We start from the raw sequence: 17,826 nt of genomic DNA, 5'->3' as shown, positions 1-17,826 counted from the left end.
AAGTCACTCATCTAGGAGTGTCAGTCAGTGGCACTACAGAAGTGTATTTATTGGGTCCTGCTTTGAATGAATAGCTAAATTAAAAATAATATTGCTGTTGGATTTTCTCCATTTTATAGCCCATTGTCAAGATATATTTGTATCTTTGAACAGCATTAACAGATTTTCTAGTTTTTCGAGATTAGTTGATTCTTGTCTTCAATTACACTAGAACCTCTTGCTGCTACCTGTCAACGTTTGTATTTTCTGTGTTTACTTCTTTGCTTGAACCAACAATTTTCAGTCAGGTCATCTGGACAGTTTCTTTCTTGTGCTGAAACGTTTCACCTTCCATCCAAAAGGCTTCATCAGTCAAGGAAACACACAACACAAAACTGGTTCTTCCCCCAACAGCTTACTCCAAAGTGGAACCAACCAGTTATGTTGATGGTGTCTTTGGCACGCCCCTCCTTTGTTGCCGGCCCTCTCCCTCGTTGACAGTCATGTCAAACTGGTTCAAAACCCACAAAGTCCATGCTCAATAATCCAGGTATACAACCCAACAATTTTCAGTCATGTCATCTGAACAGTTTCTCTTTTTTTGCACTGAAACGTTTCACCTTCCATCCAGAAGGCTTCATCAGTCAGACCTGACTGAAAATTGTTGGATTGTATACCTGGATTATTGAGCATGGACTTTGTTGGTACTTTGCTTCAAGTTTATTTTATTGTACTTTTCTTTTTATTTTTGGTTTTCTTTGGGTTTGGTTCTACTCGTGTTCCCTGCACCATCAGCCTTTTCCCCTCAGTCAGTAGTTTTCACTCCGACACGCCCGTTTGTCTGTTTTATTCTACAGTCACAGCTGCAGCCTCTCTTCTCATCAGCCTCAGTCCTTATAGTCCTTCAGCTTCACCTCACTCGTCAGTCAAGTATTGTGCTTCGTGCTATGTCTAGTCATCTTTATGTCACCTTGCGATTATTCGTCAGTTTTTACGCTAGCTGCTGCTGCTACTTCAGCCTTTTGCTTCTGTTTGAATAAACCTTTTGGTTTTTATTCAAGCTCCCCCTGTTAATCTGCATTCCTGGGTCCAGCACCACCACAAACCATGATACAACCTGTAGTTGGCATCGATGCCACGAAGCAATTGCATAAAAAAATGTGAAAACAATTTGCAAATGCTCCTTGTTATACAGTATATAATGTTAGACTTTTTTTTTTCCAATTTAATGTCAATTATGTTGTTTAATTTCCCGTATAGTTAAACATCACTCTTGGCCTTATTTACCGTTTGCAGGACGCTTATCAATGTAAGATGGTGTTATAAACAGAAAGCAGAAATAAAAATGCATTATGCTCTCTTTAGAGGGGGTTTAAAGCATGGCATTTAATAAACAACTCAGATCAATTTCAAAAATGTCATACATACATATGTAGATATGGAGATTTGCAGAGAAATCCAAACAAAAATACTGTATTAGGCAGCAATAATAAAAAGTTTAAATCAGCAAAGACTGATTGTGGGCACTCCAAAAACACAACAACAACAACAATAATAATAATTCATTTTCAGTTTATCTATCAATTCTTGAATGTAACAAATGTTAACCCAAACAGGTAAATGCATAAAGTTAGATCAAATGTTACTCTCTTCTCTAAACAATATAGAATTCAATTTATTAAACGCCATGAATCCTCACAGTCTGTCACTGTTACAATGCATACATTATTGAACAACAAAACATTGTTTCTTGTTTTAGGGGAAATAAATAAAAACAAAACTATGATATTTAAAACTACTTGGTACGGAGTTCAAAACTTACCAAGTATATGCAGTTATCATCCTGCAAAGCACAAAATTAAAAAAAATATATATATCATGAACATAGTGACTGTTGTCACTTGTTTTTTATCTTTGTAAAATGTTTAGAATAATTTGGATCAATTAAAATCAATACTACTTTCCTTAAAAGAGTACTTTCCTTTTTCAAATACATACTGATAAAAATTTACATGAGCAAATTTTGGCACGACACCATGTTATGTCATATGAAATTGGTTTATATAAAAAAATTTGAATATACAATATAACAAAAGTAAAACTCTATAAAAACTGATCACGTCAAAAACATTTACCTTAATCATCACATCAGACTTTCAGTACAGTGTAATAAAATTTCAACAACCACATTCTGCATTGTAATCTATTTATATATAATTGTCTTACCAGTTTGTGATTCATTAGCTGTACAGTTTATAGATACAAAAAAAAAAAAAAAAAAAAAAATGAAGCAACACAATTAAAAAACACTTTATTCATAGCTCTATTGGTAGATACTGATCAAATCTTTGAATTTTAATAGTTTCACATAATTAAGCTTGCAAAAACAGATGTTTGCATGGAAATGATTTACTAATATTTTTCATAGAATGCACACAAATAATATGAATATGATTATATACATTTACATATCCTTGGTACGTTTGATGAGTAATTTGTAATTAGACAATATAGAACCTAAATGTGGCTATTTATAAAAACATGTTGCAGCCCTACAACTAAAATCTCATGCACTGGAAGATAAACAGATGTGCTTTTACCTTCAGTGTAGGTGCTATATTTGCCTCACACTAACTCTAAAACTTTTCTTTGCACATCAGTGTAGAATATTTATTTCAGAAATGAAAATCAAGAGGAACTGGTGGGATATTTACTGGCAATAAAAGAAACATTAGAACAACCATTTGCAATCTCTAATACAGGAACCCACCACCATGCAGGGTGAGTATAATTCCATCTATTCTGCTTACAGCCAGGTAAACTTCAACAGCAAAGGAGCCAAGGTTCATATCTTCACTGAGTGAGCATGTTTCTTGCAAAGAGGTTTATCCTTCCTCGAAAAGAAGGTTTGTCCCTCTAGAGTGGAACAGCATACCTACAAATAAACAAGAGTTCAAAAAGACAACATGGCCATTAGTTTCTTAAAGTATTTGAAAATGTCATTTGTTTGTAATCAATTCCACATATAGACTATATTTATTGTTACTCAATAAAATGGGTATTCACTTTTTCTATATTGTACTGAATTAGTTGTGAATTGGAATGAAGTGAAAAGGAACGTACTGGTCTGGATGGAGTTGGAATTAAGTGGAAGCTTTGTTTTTGAAATTTTATTCGGAATCAAACTTAGATAGACCACTTTATTATTGAGTTGAACTTGACTTTTATTAAAGAACTAAACCTGTTTTTTCTAGTGGGGGGGGGGGGGGGGTTGATTTTTTGGCCTGTGTCCTGTGATCAGTTTTGATGTGAATTAGAATTACATAAATACATTAAAAATAAATACAGTTAAGTCAACAATGATGATACAAAAATACTGTTTTTTTTTTTTGTTTGTTTTTTTCATTTACCCTTTATTTATCCAGGTTAGTCTCAATGAGCCACAAGAACTCATTTTCAAGAGAGACCTGTTTAGGGAGCAGATGGGGGTTAAGGCCCTTGCTCATGGGCTCAGAGTGGGGCAAATGAGGGTGGGAGCAGGTGTGGGTGCTTCACCTACCCCACCCACATTTCTGATCTTATATATTCTTTTATCTTTCAATCAGACCAAGTATGAGTACAAGTACTTTAGCTCGTGTACTCATCAATACTGAGTACTCACTGAATTAGAACATGAACATTACATCATGACTTAAAAAACACATTTATTTTATTTAGAACAAGGTGGCTGTCCTTACTTATAGGCCTACAGCCCCTCTGACTGTATCAAATCAAATAAACAACGTGTTTTATTCTGTGACCAAAAATAAATAAATGAATAAAAATATAACAAAATGTTTTTTTTCCAACTGGTATAATTTTTTTAAAACATGAACCTGAAACTTCCCGCATCCAAATTGGAGGTCATGGTCCTCAGTAGCTATGTTTACATGCGCAAAATTATGTGACCGGATTGAAATGTTTTCAGATTAAATAATTCAAATGTATCGTTTACATGGGCACACTCTGTTCATGACGAGCGTTTACATGCAGCGGGCTTTGTTCTTAACCAAAGTACTGACATGCGCAGAGTGGTAAACTCCCCTTAAAAAAACACAGAAGAAGAAGTTCTACTTCCGGTTTACTTCCGGGATGAACATAAACAAAACTGAGCGCCCAAAATGGACCTGCGACAGGTTTTAATGACGGTGGAGACGTTACTGCACTCCCTGACTGAGCTACAGGTAATACAGATCATTTTGAGATCTTTCAAAGTTTCTAGTAGAAATGTTGCGTCGCTCACCGACCAGTTTTGCTTCCTCGACATGCTAATATTATTAGCATTAGCGGAAATGCAAAGTCGCACATGTGCAGTCAGGTCAGGTTTTCACGATCAGAATTTTTTTTTTACAGATCAAGCGTTTACATGGACACCGTTCAGGTTGTGAATCGGCGTAAACCACCTGTTTCGTTCTGATCACAAATTATTTCGGATCACACTGAATAAAAAAATAATAATCCAAACGGGGCGTTTACATGACACATTTTTATTCTGAACGGCCGTTTGATCTGATTACTATGTCCATGTAAACATAACTAAGCAGAAAAGGGTGGATTGCTCTCTTTGGGTCGAAGGTGAGGTTTTGCCTCAAGTGGAGGAGTTCAAGTATGTCGGGGTTTTGTTCACGAGTGAGGGAAGAATGGTTGACAGATGGATTGGTGCAGCTTCTGCAGTATTGTGGTCTCTGTGCTGGTCCGCTGTGGTGAAGAGGGAGCTGAGCTGTAAGGTGAAGCTCTCTGTTGTCAGTCTATGTTCCTACCCTCACCTATGGCCATAAACTCTGCTGAATGAACGAGATCACAGACATAGGCAGTTGAAATTAGTTTCCTCTGTAGGATAGATGAACTCTCCTTTAGAGATAGAGTGAGAGGTTTAGTTATCCGTGAGAGACGAGTGGAACCGTTGCTCCTCCACATCAAGAGGAGCCAGTTGAGGTGGTTCAGGCATCTGGTAAGGATGCTCCTTGGGTGCCTCCCTAGGAAGGTGCTCCAGGCAAGTCCAACTGGGAGGAGACCCCAGCCCCATGGCCTGACTTTGGAACATGCAGAAGATGATGAATGGATGAATGGATGGACCTGAAACTTTGTACTCGAAATGTAAATCGTGTAACTCGACTCTCTGGAGAATACAATCTTCAGCACAGTTAAACTAACAATAGATAATGGACTTGCACTGCTCGTCCAAATAGCCATAGTCAAACTGAATGTAGAAACGTCCTGCAACAAGTTGTTTTTTTTTTTTTTTCCGGAAGTCATACATTTTCAGCAAAAATTTTCAACAATATAGTGGCAGCTGGGAATGTTGTATCAAGGCTCCAAAACTTTGAGAAGACGACAAAATCCAGTATCATCCCCCACTGAAAACAACTGGTTTTGAAGTGTGATGGATTGGATGAGAGCTTCAGTCATCATTTCGACACTTAGATTGCCTGGAGCCATTTTTTTTTTTCACTTTTCTGCAGAACTTGCTGCAGCACTGGTTGTGATGTGCTGCTAGCAGCCGCAAACTCTTTGAACTCCACCTCGTGTTTCACCTTCAGGTGTTTAATCAAGTAACCTGTGTTAAAATTATTATTGTTTGACCCCCCCTCACGACAGTTTAGCTGAACACAGCATACAACCTGTTTTTTTTATATATGGCCCATGTTTATTCTAAAATATCTCCAAACTATTTTTTTTTTACCTTTGATCACTTGCGCAGCGGAAGTAAAAATGATGCCACCAAACATATAAATGGTATCGATGTGTGTGTGTGTGTGTGTTTGTGGGTGGGGGGTGTTATAGGGATATAAAAAGCGAGCAGACAATGCAGCATATTGGAGATCATTGTGACTGGGCTTCATGTGTATACATTTAATGCATATTGATGAGAACTGTGCTAATATCTGCTCTTGCACGTAAAATTGTACTGGAGATAAATTTTCACCTGCTGTGTGCAAGTGTGGTTCATATGATTAAACATCATTACGAGCATTTTCCTCTAACAGGGGGTGTAACAACACTTATAATAGCCAATTTTCTCCAAAGAAAATCTCTGTCAGGACGGTATTTAAGTAAAACTGAACTTTTCTTATGGGCTACACATTGATGAAGTTATTAGAATGTTTCCTCTCAGCAAGAAGGCTGTAGTCTTCACTAGTGGCTTGGACCATTCTACAGAAAGTTTGAATGTTTTCTCTTTCTAGGGCTTTTGCTGGGTATTCTAATTTCCTAGTACAAATATGTAAACTAGATTAATCAACTTCCAATTACAATTTACAATTTATACTTTTGTTGGATGTAACTGGGATCCTGTGTACACAATTTCATTCCACCACATGTACCACATGTGGTGCGTATGAAAAATAAAGAAAGAAACTTTGACTTCCCTAAATTGTAATAACATCTGAGTGTGTATTTGTCTGTCTTGATGGTTATGCTACCCAGTTATGTTCTAGTCACCTCTCCAAAATGTACCTCACCCCTTGTCCAATTACCACCAGGGAGAGGTACCAGCTCTCCACAACCCTGAATAGGAACAAGTAGGTAAAACGATTAATTTTATTCAGAAATTTAACCTTTATTTAACCAGGACAATTCCAGTGAGACCACAGATCTCTTTTTTAGGAAATCAGATGAAACAGACCTGTTTTCAGAGTATGGGAGGAAACTGGAGTACTCGAAGAAAACCCACGCAAGCACAAGTGTTTTCACGAGGATGTATGTTTGTATGAACCTTTGTTAAGAGTACTACAGCACAAAAAAAAGGCAGCAGTTATCAATTTGACCTTATCCTGACACGTGACAAAGTTTGGACTTTGACTATTTTTTCTGAATGCAGTATGTTGCCTAAAGATCCATGTAAAAATGAGTAGAAGCTTTTGAATTGCTGTATATTTCATACCACTACGCTTGTTAGTCCTAATTGGCTTTGAAGTGATGCATGATCTTCACTTACTGTGCAAACGAAGCAGGTGTCATGCCAGGTGTAACCAAGTGCCTCTATGAATTTGTCCCCAGCCTCAATAGGAAACTCACATCCATGGCAACAGGTCCCAAACAAACTGTAAAAGTCTTAGACACAAAGAATAATGGGAAATAATAAATAACAATCAACGTTCTCAATTCTATTGACAAAGTCCAGGATTACGTTGAAATACGTACTTATAAAGATCAACTCATAAACACTGTGGGACAGAGAAAAGGGACAGACATTTTCTGATAATGTAGCTCTGAGTGTCCAAAATACATCAAGTATTTACCAGACCAATATATTTATTTTATTTTGGCCTGACAAAAATTTCACCTGCCCAGTCAGCACAGTGTAGAGTCATCCCCTACCCACAAAATGCCCTTCATAAGCAGAAAGAGTAGGCATTATTCAGGAAACCAAAAAAACAAAAGCTTACACACACGACACCTAACCCACACTTGTTCTAACTCTTCATTTCAGTGGAATTCAGAGCTAATTATCTCAGCGACCCACACTGTCTGGATGCTGGCAGGAATGACGGGCTGATTTTTGGACAAAATTAATACACATTTTTATGCAGGCCTTTTACTTTCTGAGCAGGGCAGCATTTTTAAGCAGACTGGCTTTTTATGATTGCTAATTTTACTGTGTTAAACTAAACAAGGATTTAACAGTAATTATATTAATTAAATATTTTATTAAAGTTTGAATTTGACTGTAATAAACTGATATGATATGTATTAGGCTGGATTTAAATTGGAGCCATTTTATGCACAGATCACTTGTTAATTGCTGCTATATAATTATTCTGCTTGAGCGTGGTAAGATACAAAGATGGCTCTGGACAAATCACCAGTGAGTCATACCATTCACACTCATATTCTCACCTACAAGCAGTTATGATTGACTAATCACAGCGTTAACGTCTGCCACCGAGCTGCCAACATGACTAATAGTTTATGAATTGATTTGTCAGTTTATTAAGAATAACATCGAGTATAATTAAGCTAAAGTTCAGACCAGATTGGTTTGTGTTTTAATATAATCACTTTCCTAAAAATATTACATGACTGTAGTCTTAATAATCTCCATAAATATTTTCTTGAGAAAACTGATGACAGGGCATATATGACACTGTGAAGATAATTATTAGATTGATGCTTTTTACAGCTGATAGCAGGAAATACGACCCATTCTTCAAAGTGTTACCAGAAATGCAATGAATGAGGTCAGCTTTTTAGAGTGCTCCTATAATTCAATTCAATTCAATTTATTTTTACAGCGCCAAATCACAACAGAAGTCATCTCAGGGCACTGAACAGAAACATGCATATATACAAAATAATAAGTTCACACTATGTATCTGAAGAGCAGACTGCTTTGAATTTAACTCCATCACAGAACTCTCATCTTGAGCAAGCACGAAGGCGACAGTGGAAAGGAAAAACTCTCTCATGAGGAAGAAACCTTTAGCAGAACCAGGCTCAGGACAAGCGACCATTTGCTTTGACAGGCTGAGTTTGGTAGAAACAGATACACAATGGCAGGTCAAGAATCACCTGGTAAGATAGAAATAATATCAAATGAAAACTATTTAATTTTAGCAAATCATTTAAGGAAATGAGGTCAGTTTGTCCTCTAGTAGTCTAAGCTTAAGGCAGCATGACAAGTCGACCCTAATTATAGGATTTATCAAAAAGGAAAGTCTTAAAACTGGACAATGTGTCAGCCTCACAGACAGAAATTTGAAGTTGGTTCCACAAGAGAGGAGCCTGATAACTGAAAGATATTCCTCCCATTCTGTTTTTGGAAACTCTAGGGACTATGAGTAAGCCTGAAGTCTGAGAGCAAAGTGCTCTGTTAGGATAATATGGAACAATAAGATCTCAAATATACAATGGAGCTAGGTTGTTGAGGGCTTTGTATGTTAGAATTGACATTTTGAATTCAATTCTGGACTTGACAACCCAAAAAACCCACCGACATTTTTAATTAAGCTTTGACTGATAATATATTTATTAATGGTCGGCAGACCAAGCCATGTTGCCATATAATTGAATCATCAGCCACACAGGTCTGCTGAAGGAATCAAAAGCCAAACACCGGCCCGACCCGCACATTAAGCACATTATTATTGCCCAGCCTGGCCCAGCCCTAATCCAGATCAGGCTGGGCCAGGCTCCGGGTTCGGGTTAGAAATGACAGCTCTGCTATACACAGGTGAAAAAACTTTTAAAATAATTTATTTTAAACAAACAATCCATGGCTTATCCATCAATCAGCCAATTGTGTCATGTCCATTCTTACTTTAAAAAAATGTGATATAGCAAATCCACGAAAAATGAACTGCGATGTAATGAAAGATTACTGTACATAAATTACATAATTCACCGTCATGCTTCATAACTTGTACCAACCTACTTGTTTAAGCAATGCTATTGTTTAAGCAAAGAAAAATTGGGTATTTATGAGGAGCTTTAGATTTAATGAACCCATTCGCAGATCTGGGGCAGAACCCAGTCTCTGGGTCATCAACAAAATTTCCTGGAGAGCCTAATTTTGTCCTGGTCAGGCAGTGTGAGTACCGTCATGTTTCTTGGAATTATGAAATCTCTGTTGTAGTTAATTAAATTTATGTTGCCAAATTAAGATGGTATTTGCAAAGCGGTTTTGCTTTGTTAATCTCTGACACTATTCCACATGCATCTCCAGTTTTACTGTGTTTCACACATCTTAAGGGGTCAAACAACAAGAATATCCCAGTGGTAACTGATGCAGGTATTCTGAGTAAGGACCAGTCACATGCGAGCTAGTGAACTGGTTACTATGATGAACTGATTTTGATTTATGGCTCTGTGAGACAAAGGGAAAGAGCTCAAATATATCCAGCCAGCATGCCACCAGACTACCACTGCACAAGATTACAGCAACACTTACCGTATATACAGTGATTGTTGTGTCTGACTTACATGTATTGTGACATACAGGTATAATGTGGCAATATGGCACATTTGCAGGTTTTCCCTTACGATTCCAGAAGACATAGAGTAGATATTAAGACTGCTTCATTTCCACTGACCTTGCTCACAGTAAGGCTCTCCATCCTCCAGGTGGAAAGTGTTGTTTCTTATTGGCTGCTGACAGGTGGCACACAGGAAGCAGTAGACATGCCATGATTGTTTGAGAGCATTTATCACCTCCTGATGCAAATTTAAAAATATGGTTAGTCTAAAACATTATATTGATGTGTACTGATACATCTTGGTTGACATATAGATTCACCAAAATACTGGGAAAAGAATACAGGACATATTTATACAAAACATCTGTTCTACTGAACAACACTGATCAAATCAGATATTTATGGAATACGTTTCGTAGATGAATCGTTGTTGGATTACAAAGATAAATGTGTCTGTTGTGCTTCAATAAAAATGCAATCTAATTGTTTAACTTACTTGGGTCACCTTTCTTTATTTCTCTTTTGTCTCATCTAGTCTTATGACTAGGCTTAAACTGAATCTACAGATTTTTTTTTCCACCACCCATAAACTATGAGACCGAGGAAGGACGAGGAATTAGTGGGAAATTGGTTGGCCATAGTAAAATGAAGGATTAGGAGTCAGGGGGTGAGAAAACCAGTTAATAAGAAGCTGTAAGCTGGTTGAAGATGTGTGAGAAATAGAGGGTTGTAAAGGACTGAGGCTAAAGAGGTCAGAGCATGTGAGGGATGAATGTCAGAGCTGCTCTGAGAACAGTCAGTTCAACTTCTTGACACTTTTGGTTCAAACCACACCTGCAGCCTTTAGGCCTTTAAGCCTAACACTCCCACCAATCAGAGCATGTTACTGCATTCCTGAGCTGCAGTCTTGGTCATCATGGATATTTTTCACAATCTTATAACATTCCTGGTGCAATTTCTAAACACCACACAAAAAGTAAGGGCCAGCTAAATGGGTACTGTCCTAAACTGTTCATCCAAACGATTAAATAGGAGAACTATCCAAGTCTTCATCCCAATCCCCAACATTACAGTTCCCTCTTCACAGTTCACACATGAACTCACACCCAGTATCTTGGCCCGGCAGCGACTGCAAGTTGGAGCAAAGAACTCTTCATAGCAGTGTTCACAGTACACATATCCCTTTTCCTCCACAAAGCCTATATCTGCCAGGGAAGTGTGGCAATGGGCACAGTTAAATTCCTCTTTGTGCCACGATTTTCCCATCGCAACCAAAAATGGCCCTCTGAAAGAAAAACAAACAGGTGGAAGTTGTGTTACAAACTGGTAATAAAAATACATCCAACAAAACAAAAGCAATTACTAACTTTATCCTGACATCTGCTCGACACATCAACAGTATTATTAATTCATTACATCACATATGTATGTCAACATTTATATTTAAAATACTTCATCACTATAAAGATACTTAGTTATTCATAGTCTTCAGTATACAGTATGATGTGTTTTGGGCATCTCTCCATACATTCATTGTACCAGTACATACCTGCTTTGTTCTATATAGAGTGATGGGAGGAATGCTGTGATTTAGCACATCAGAGTTAACGTGAGAGAGACAGAGCACACCCTGAATAGTTTGACAGTTCCTCACATGGTGACAGATGAGAAAACCCACCGTGCAGATGATGATCAACTTAAAACCACCCGTTAACCTAACTAACACAGTATAAATACTGTGAGAGGAAACCAAAGCAACCAGACGAAGAAAAAATGTATAAATATACACAGAAGAGCATGCAATTTTACTACAGGTGACACTTTTTGAATATTCCAAAACCAATTTATATCTGTCCAACATTTTTCAGTCAGGTCATCTGGACAGTTTCTTTTTTTGTGCTGAAACATTTCGCCTTAGATCCGTAAGGCTTCATCAGTCAAGGTGACACACAACACAAAACTGATTCTTCCTCCAACAGCTTACTCCAAAGTGAATCAAACCAGTTTTGTTGGTGCTAAGATGGTCTCTTTGGAACGCCCCCTCCTCCATTGCCGGCCCTCTTCCTTGTTGACAGTCGTGTCAAACTGGTTGAAAACAACAAAGTCCATGCTCAATAATCCAGGTATACAATCCAACATTTTTCAGTCAGGTCATCCTGACAGTTTCAAACTGTGTTTTGAAACATTCCAGATGACCTGACTGAAAAATGTTGGATTGTATACCTGGATTATTGAGCATGGACTTTGTTATTTATATCTATAGCCTATTTCACAAGTCATTTTTAGCCTAAAATCTACTTGCTGTTTTAATGATTGTGTGTCGCTTAATACAGAAGAAAATCTTAAAACTAGAAAGTTCCTGGAGAAACTTTGACAGGGACTGCCACATGGCAGCCATTTTAACTTTTTGATTTGACTGTACTATGTGTTGGGGTTCGCTCGCAGCTACCATCATACCAAATTTCAACTCAATTAGGCAAAACAAAAAACAAACAAAAAAAAACCCAGCTATAGTCTTTTTGTTTAAGCTTTTGTGGCCATCTTGCATTTTTAGATTTGAATCTAGAATTTGTTGTGCGTCGCTGTCAGGTACCACCAGACCAAATTTCAGCTCAATATCTTTTAAAATAGGTAAATAATAGTACTTTTTTTTTCCCATTTAGCTAAGGTGGCCATCATGGATTCTTGATTTGCGTTAGGAATGTAACTCGCTCTCAGCTATGACCAAACCAAATTTCAGCTCAATATCTCCAAGAATGGCTGAATTATAGTCAATTTAGTGTTTTCTGAGGTATCTGTGGCAGCCATCTTGAGTCAAAATGGCTCCAAATGTTAATCAGTTACATACATCTGATGATTACTTTCTGTGAGTTCAAAAAAATCCAACAAGCTGTTCATGAGTTGTGGCAGTTGGACTCAAGAGCTCTGTTGATGTTTTTCAATGAGGAAAAATGACGTCTTTGTTTGCAAATTACATCGCCATGATAACTCGAAATGCCAAAAAAAGTAGTAGCGCACATCACAGTGCCGAGCCGGTCATTTTGATATAACATTTGTGCGGTATACACATTGTTGTGCAAGCCGCATTAAAGTTGAAATAAGAGCAAGACCCTTTTCAGGTGGATAATACTTTGTAAAAGGTGGCTACCTTTCTAGGCAGTCCCCAATAAAAGCAAGTGGCTTCAAAAAGAGCTAAGTCATATTAGTAATGGTTATATAAGAAATACACATAAATATAAAAATATTAGCATATGGTATATTTTTTACAAATCAAATTAGTGTCTCATCATTAACTGATTCATTGTTTCTGTCTTCTGTTGAAACAAGCCATCACTTGAGACATCTAAGGATGTGGCACTGACTTGTTTCCTCTCAGACAGCACCATGGCCCTATCTACTGGGAATTAAGTAAAAATGCAGCAGGCTAATCACTGTGCTTATCTTAGCTTGCTCTGACAGTGGAGCGAGTTGTCAGCTATTAGCTCAGGAGCAATGTGACACCTGGTGACATCCAACACTGGGTGACACAGCTGCAGATAACGTTTGGGTTTGGGTCAGTCTGCTAGTGGACAAAAGGAAAGGTTGGCAGGAGAAAGAAAAAATAATAATTGTCTACTAAGCCGCATCAGTCCAAAAATGTTTAATATAGTGGGAAAAAAACCTATAAGTTGCTTCGCAGTAAGTTGCATCTATTATGCGTCACCGCTGACGCGTCGCGTTTGTTACGTGTCACTGCTGACCACCGGGAAACATGGGCTGGTGTTGTGCCAAAAATCGATTGGCTGCTAAAATGGCGGCGGCGAGAGAGTGCACGGGCGGACTTTAACAAGAATTTAACAAGCTTAACACTTAAAAACAATTATTTGTTTGCTCGAAATTCTAACAAAGTTGTGTCTCAGTTGAACTTTTCCTTAATAAATGCACTTTGATGTCAAATCAGCTGCATTTCGCCTGGGCGGCGCAGTGAAATGCAGCTGATTTGACGTTTACTCCAGGAGTTCCGGAGCAAGACAAAGGTGCCGCTATGGCAAGTCAAGTGTCTCATTAAAAGCCACTTTTACCTATTAATGAGACACTGAGGGCCCTCTAGCGGGTGCAAATGGTAATGTTTAATATTTTTCATGTCAGAGTAAATGAAATCGTCAGATCTCAGCCAAAAATTGGGTTATAAATGTGTGTGTGTGTGTGGGGGGGGGGGGGGGGTCATGTATTAGTCGCGTCAGCATATAAGTCGTAGGACTTGCAAATGTATACAAAAAGGTGCAACTTATGTGTTGGCAAATACGGTAGTTCAGCCTTTCTCCTTTTTCATTTCCTTTTGGTCTTTCTGTAATGCATGTTTTTTGAATTTTTGTTATTATTTTTTTTTTATTTAGTTCAATAATTTTGTGGGGTCAAAATAATCTTGTATTTTTTCCCCATGGATCACTGGAAACTTTCATGCTCACAGCCATGTAAGCAGGTCGAAATAACGTGATTTTCCTATTGATTTTGTGTTTGTGTGCCTGCATTGTAATGACTTTATATGTCTGTCTGCTAATTAAAAAAATGCATATTTAGTGATCAATGCCATAAACTAAATTTCAGTTCTAATTGTTTTATTTGATTTAAAATAAGCGCAGACAATCTTATTATCTAGCTGGTAACTGGCCCCTTACATTAGCCAGAATGTTCGTCCTTTACCTGATGACCATGCTGCAGTGGGCACACATGGGTGTTCGCATCCCAGCAGGAAAATGTTCTGCCATTTGAACCAGCGTGTCCTCATCTTTAGGGTGGGGCTGAGGCGCAGGTCGGGTTGGTACAGGACCCCTCGAGACAGAACTGGTATTACCCTTCAATCCAAACGAACAGGAGACCAAACCTTGACCTAAACGAGGACACAAAAGTGTGAATAAATGAATGGAACGGTGAAAGTAAAGAATTTGATATAAACTAGATGAAAGCAACTGTCGTATCCAAAGTGTTGCTATAAAGTTTCTTTTCAGGTTGGTAACTTATTTACCTTCTGACGACCCACCTGACAGGTGTCATGCCTGTTGGTCCTTATTGTCACAGTCACACATTCATCACAAAAGTCTTGAAAAACAAAGGATATTGTTTTTTTCTTGCAGCACATTCCTAAGGTGTGTGTGCATGAACACACATGACTCAGTGCAAACACACACAGACCACCAAGACATTCTGTCTACGAAAACTCTGACACTTGGCTAAACATGTAAGTTGTTTTTGTCATCGCAACACTGTGAATGGAAGTGTTGGTGTTTTTGTAAGGGATGCTCGCACAGACTCATCATTCAAGTATGTTTGTGAGTTAGAGATAAAGACAATGTTGGTTCTGCCTTTTTCTTTGACCTAATAAAAATATGCTATTTATTTAACTGGGTTTTTTTTTTTTCAGTTATGTAGAACATATTTGAGACCCATGAAGACTTTACAGAAACAATAAATCGAACTGCTTTCTTAGTAAAAAAAAAAAAAATTATGTTTTTTTTTTCAGTATCAAATTGCTGCACACCAACTGTTTATTGTCAAATGACTTTACAGTGCAAAACTTGATATTTCTGTCTGTTGATGCTGTTATTCATAATTCAAGCATGCACTTTACAGGACAGAATGTTAAAGGTGGCACGGGAACATTTAGGGATAGAGTCAAAATACTGATGTATTTCCATATCTGCTTAATAATGTACAGAGTTGAGAGGGAGCTGGGATCTTAGTTATCACTGGGCAAAAACCAGGACTGACAGATGGACAGTTTATTATAAGGCCAACAAGAAAACACAAAGTCCAAACAAGAATCCATGAAAAATTCAACATGAAACAAACATTCAAACCTACAGACTAGTAGGAGCAAACTGGAGGAATCAGATTAAAATCTGCACAAGAAGACAGTCAGTCTCCACACAAAAACCCTCAGCAAAAACTCAGAGATCCTTCTTAATATGAGCCCATGGTGCAAATCATTACACCGCTTTTCTGCAGTGCTAATTATTATTTAAAATAATTAAAAAAATAATTGTATTGTTTTTGTTTCAGTAACAATGCCACTGAACTGAGACAGTAGTTTAAATCTGCTGATGTTCTACATGACTGGTTTTCATGAGCCTGTGTCCCTGTGGGGATATCTTTGTTATTTTGTTTGTTTGCATTAGCTTATTAATTATTAGATATTAGAGAAATAATTGCTATTTATTTGCAAAGAAACATACAATATAAAAAATATATATGTACTCTGTATCTACAAAATCACACTGAAATATTTATTACTATACTGAACAAGTTGGACACTGATGTAATACTCTCTGAAAACCCCTATATGTTTTATTTGAATAATTTCCAACAGTTTCTTTCAATTAGTAATATTTTTCTAACAACATATAACCGCTGCACAGGTTACAAAGCAAGGTGTCCTGAACAAATCTGGACCTGCTTTATGGCCGTCAGAGGCAAACTATGAGGAGAGGGAAGTCTGCAGTGACCTATTTCATAACCCGTCCAGCCTCAGCCATGAAACAAGGCCTTTTCCACTCTTAAATGAGCTGAAGCAGCAGTCTGTTCCACGCCTGCCACCCCATCCTCATGCTTTTTTCTGTTGATACAGACTAAAATAGATTTTGCTCATTTGTTTTCATTTGGGCCATTTTTTAGGATTTTATTAGGGAAAGGTTTCTCTTTAGGTGTGCATAACGTCCCCAAGACTTGAGCTGAGAAAACCCCTTAAGTCTGATTATACTTCCACAAGTTAATGTAGTGTAAAAAAGTACTGCAGAATGTTTTCTGTGAAAGCAATGTTCAGGAAGCCTAAGAAAAAACAGCATTGGCAGCATTAGTGCCATGATTAATGTACCATCCCACACATTTTATGCAGCCTTGGCAATAAAAAAGCAATTTTTTTTACACATCAGAGTCTCTTTGTTCGTAATTCTGTGCTGAGTTAATGGGAAACAAACTTATTTTGTTGTAAAACCAGGTTCATAAATCAGATTTCATAAAGTGTGCAATAACAACAGCTGGCAGTATTTGTAAGTGTGGCTCACTCAATGTGTGACAGAGTGAAAAGGCAAATGTAAAACCATCAGATGTTTGGCTGAGGATGAGAAAGATCATGCTCAGTGTTTACCGTAGTTTGGAGCAGCTCCTTTGATCATAGTCTTGACAACTGCAGACTCGTGTGAGCTGAGTCCAGGCTCCTCAGCATCCTCACTGCACAGACAGATAAAACACAGACTGCATTTAAACGTGTTTCACATCACGTAATTAACTATGCTCCGACTAATTCAGTGTTAATTTCTGACTCTGCCTGCTTAAAGAACAACATACATCTAATATTGGTCAAGAAAAAGAGCCTTGGCATAATGTTTCACTGCTTTCCTTATTTGCAGCCTAACAAATGAGTCTCATTTATAGCCACAGAGGAGAGCAAGAGACCACAGTGGAGGAAAACACGACATGAGGTCATGTCAAAAAGTTCCCATTACAAATGGGCTTTGGACACATGACAGCTGAACAGATGTAGTGGAGAAAATGTCCAGATGCTGTAATTACGTCATAGATTCACTAAGAAACTGTAACAAACATGCACCGATATGTTTTACAACCATAACGGATACTCAAAACACACAATTTTGTAGAATTTCTTTAAAGTTATAAATAGGCAAACTGTATGAGCGTATGGAAATTTAATTTTATGACACTACAATTTATGTTTTTGGACAATTCAGAAAAGTTTTATATTGATCACAAATAAACATCTAAACACTAGAACTGAACATAGACATAAGTCCTATTAAGGTCATGGGAACTCAGTTAATGTAAAAAAAAACAACACAAATTTGACATAATAGAGGATGGATGGATGGTGGGCTGACATTATATATATATATATATACTG

At 37.5% G+C, this 17,826-nt stretch overlaps 1 protein-coding gene across 1 annotated transcript in view; it reads right to left on the bottom strand.

Moving 5' to 3' along the window:
• Positions 1 to 2,773: 2,773 nt before the first annotated feature.
• pdlim5a (PDZ and LIM domain 5a) overlaps positions 2,774 to 17,826 on the bottom strand; it is a 73,583-nt gene continuing 58,530 nt past the window's right edge. The window contains exons 8-13 of the mRNA XM_037681016.1: positions 17,056 to 17,138; positions 14,616 to 14,802; positions 11,037 to 11,217; positions 10,050 to 10,170; positions 6,956 to 7,071; positions 2,774 to 2,914 (exon numbers count right to left, since the gene is read on the bottom strand). Of these exons, the coding sequence (XP_037536944.1) occupies positions 2,825 to 2,914; positions 6,956 to 7,071; positions 10,050 to 10,170; positions 11,037 to 11,217; positions 14,616 to 14,802; positions 17,056 to 17,138 (778 nt within the window). The 3' untranslated portion in view covers positions 2,774 to 2,824. The remainder of the gene's footprint in view (positions 2,915 to 6,955; positions 7,072 to 10,049; positions 10,171 to 11,036; positions 11,218 to 14,615; positions 14,803 to 17,055; positions 17,139 to 17,826) is intronic.

This window comes from Nematolebias whitei, chromosome 8 (assembly GCF_014905685.2).
Source record: "Nematolebias whitei isolate Nwh7 chromosome 8, NemWhi1, whole genome shotgun sequence".
NCBI classification, from domain to species: domain Eukaryota; kingdom Metazoa; phylum Chordata; class Actinopteri; order Cyprinodontiformes; family Rivulidae; genus Nematolebias; species Nematolebias whitei.
The sequence above is the reverse complement of the archived record's forward strand: the minus strand, read 5'-3'. Positions and strand labels throughout refer to the sequence as shown.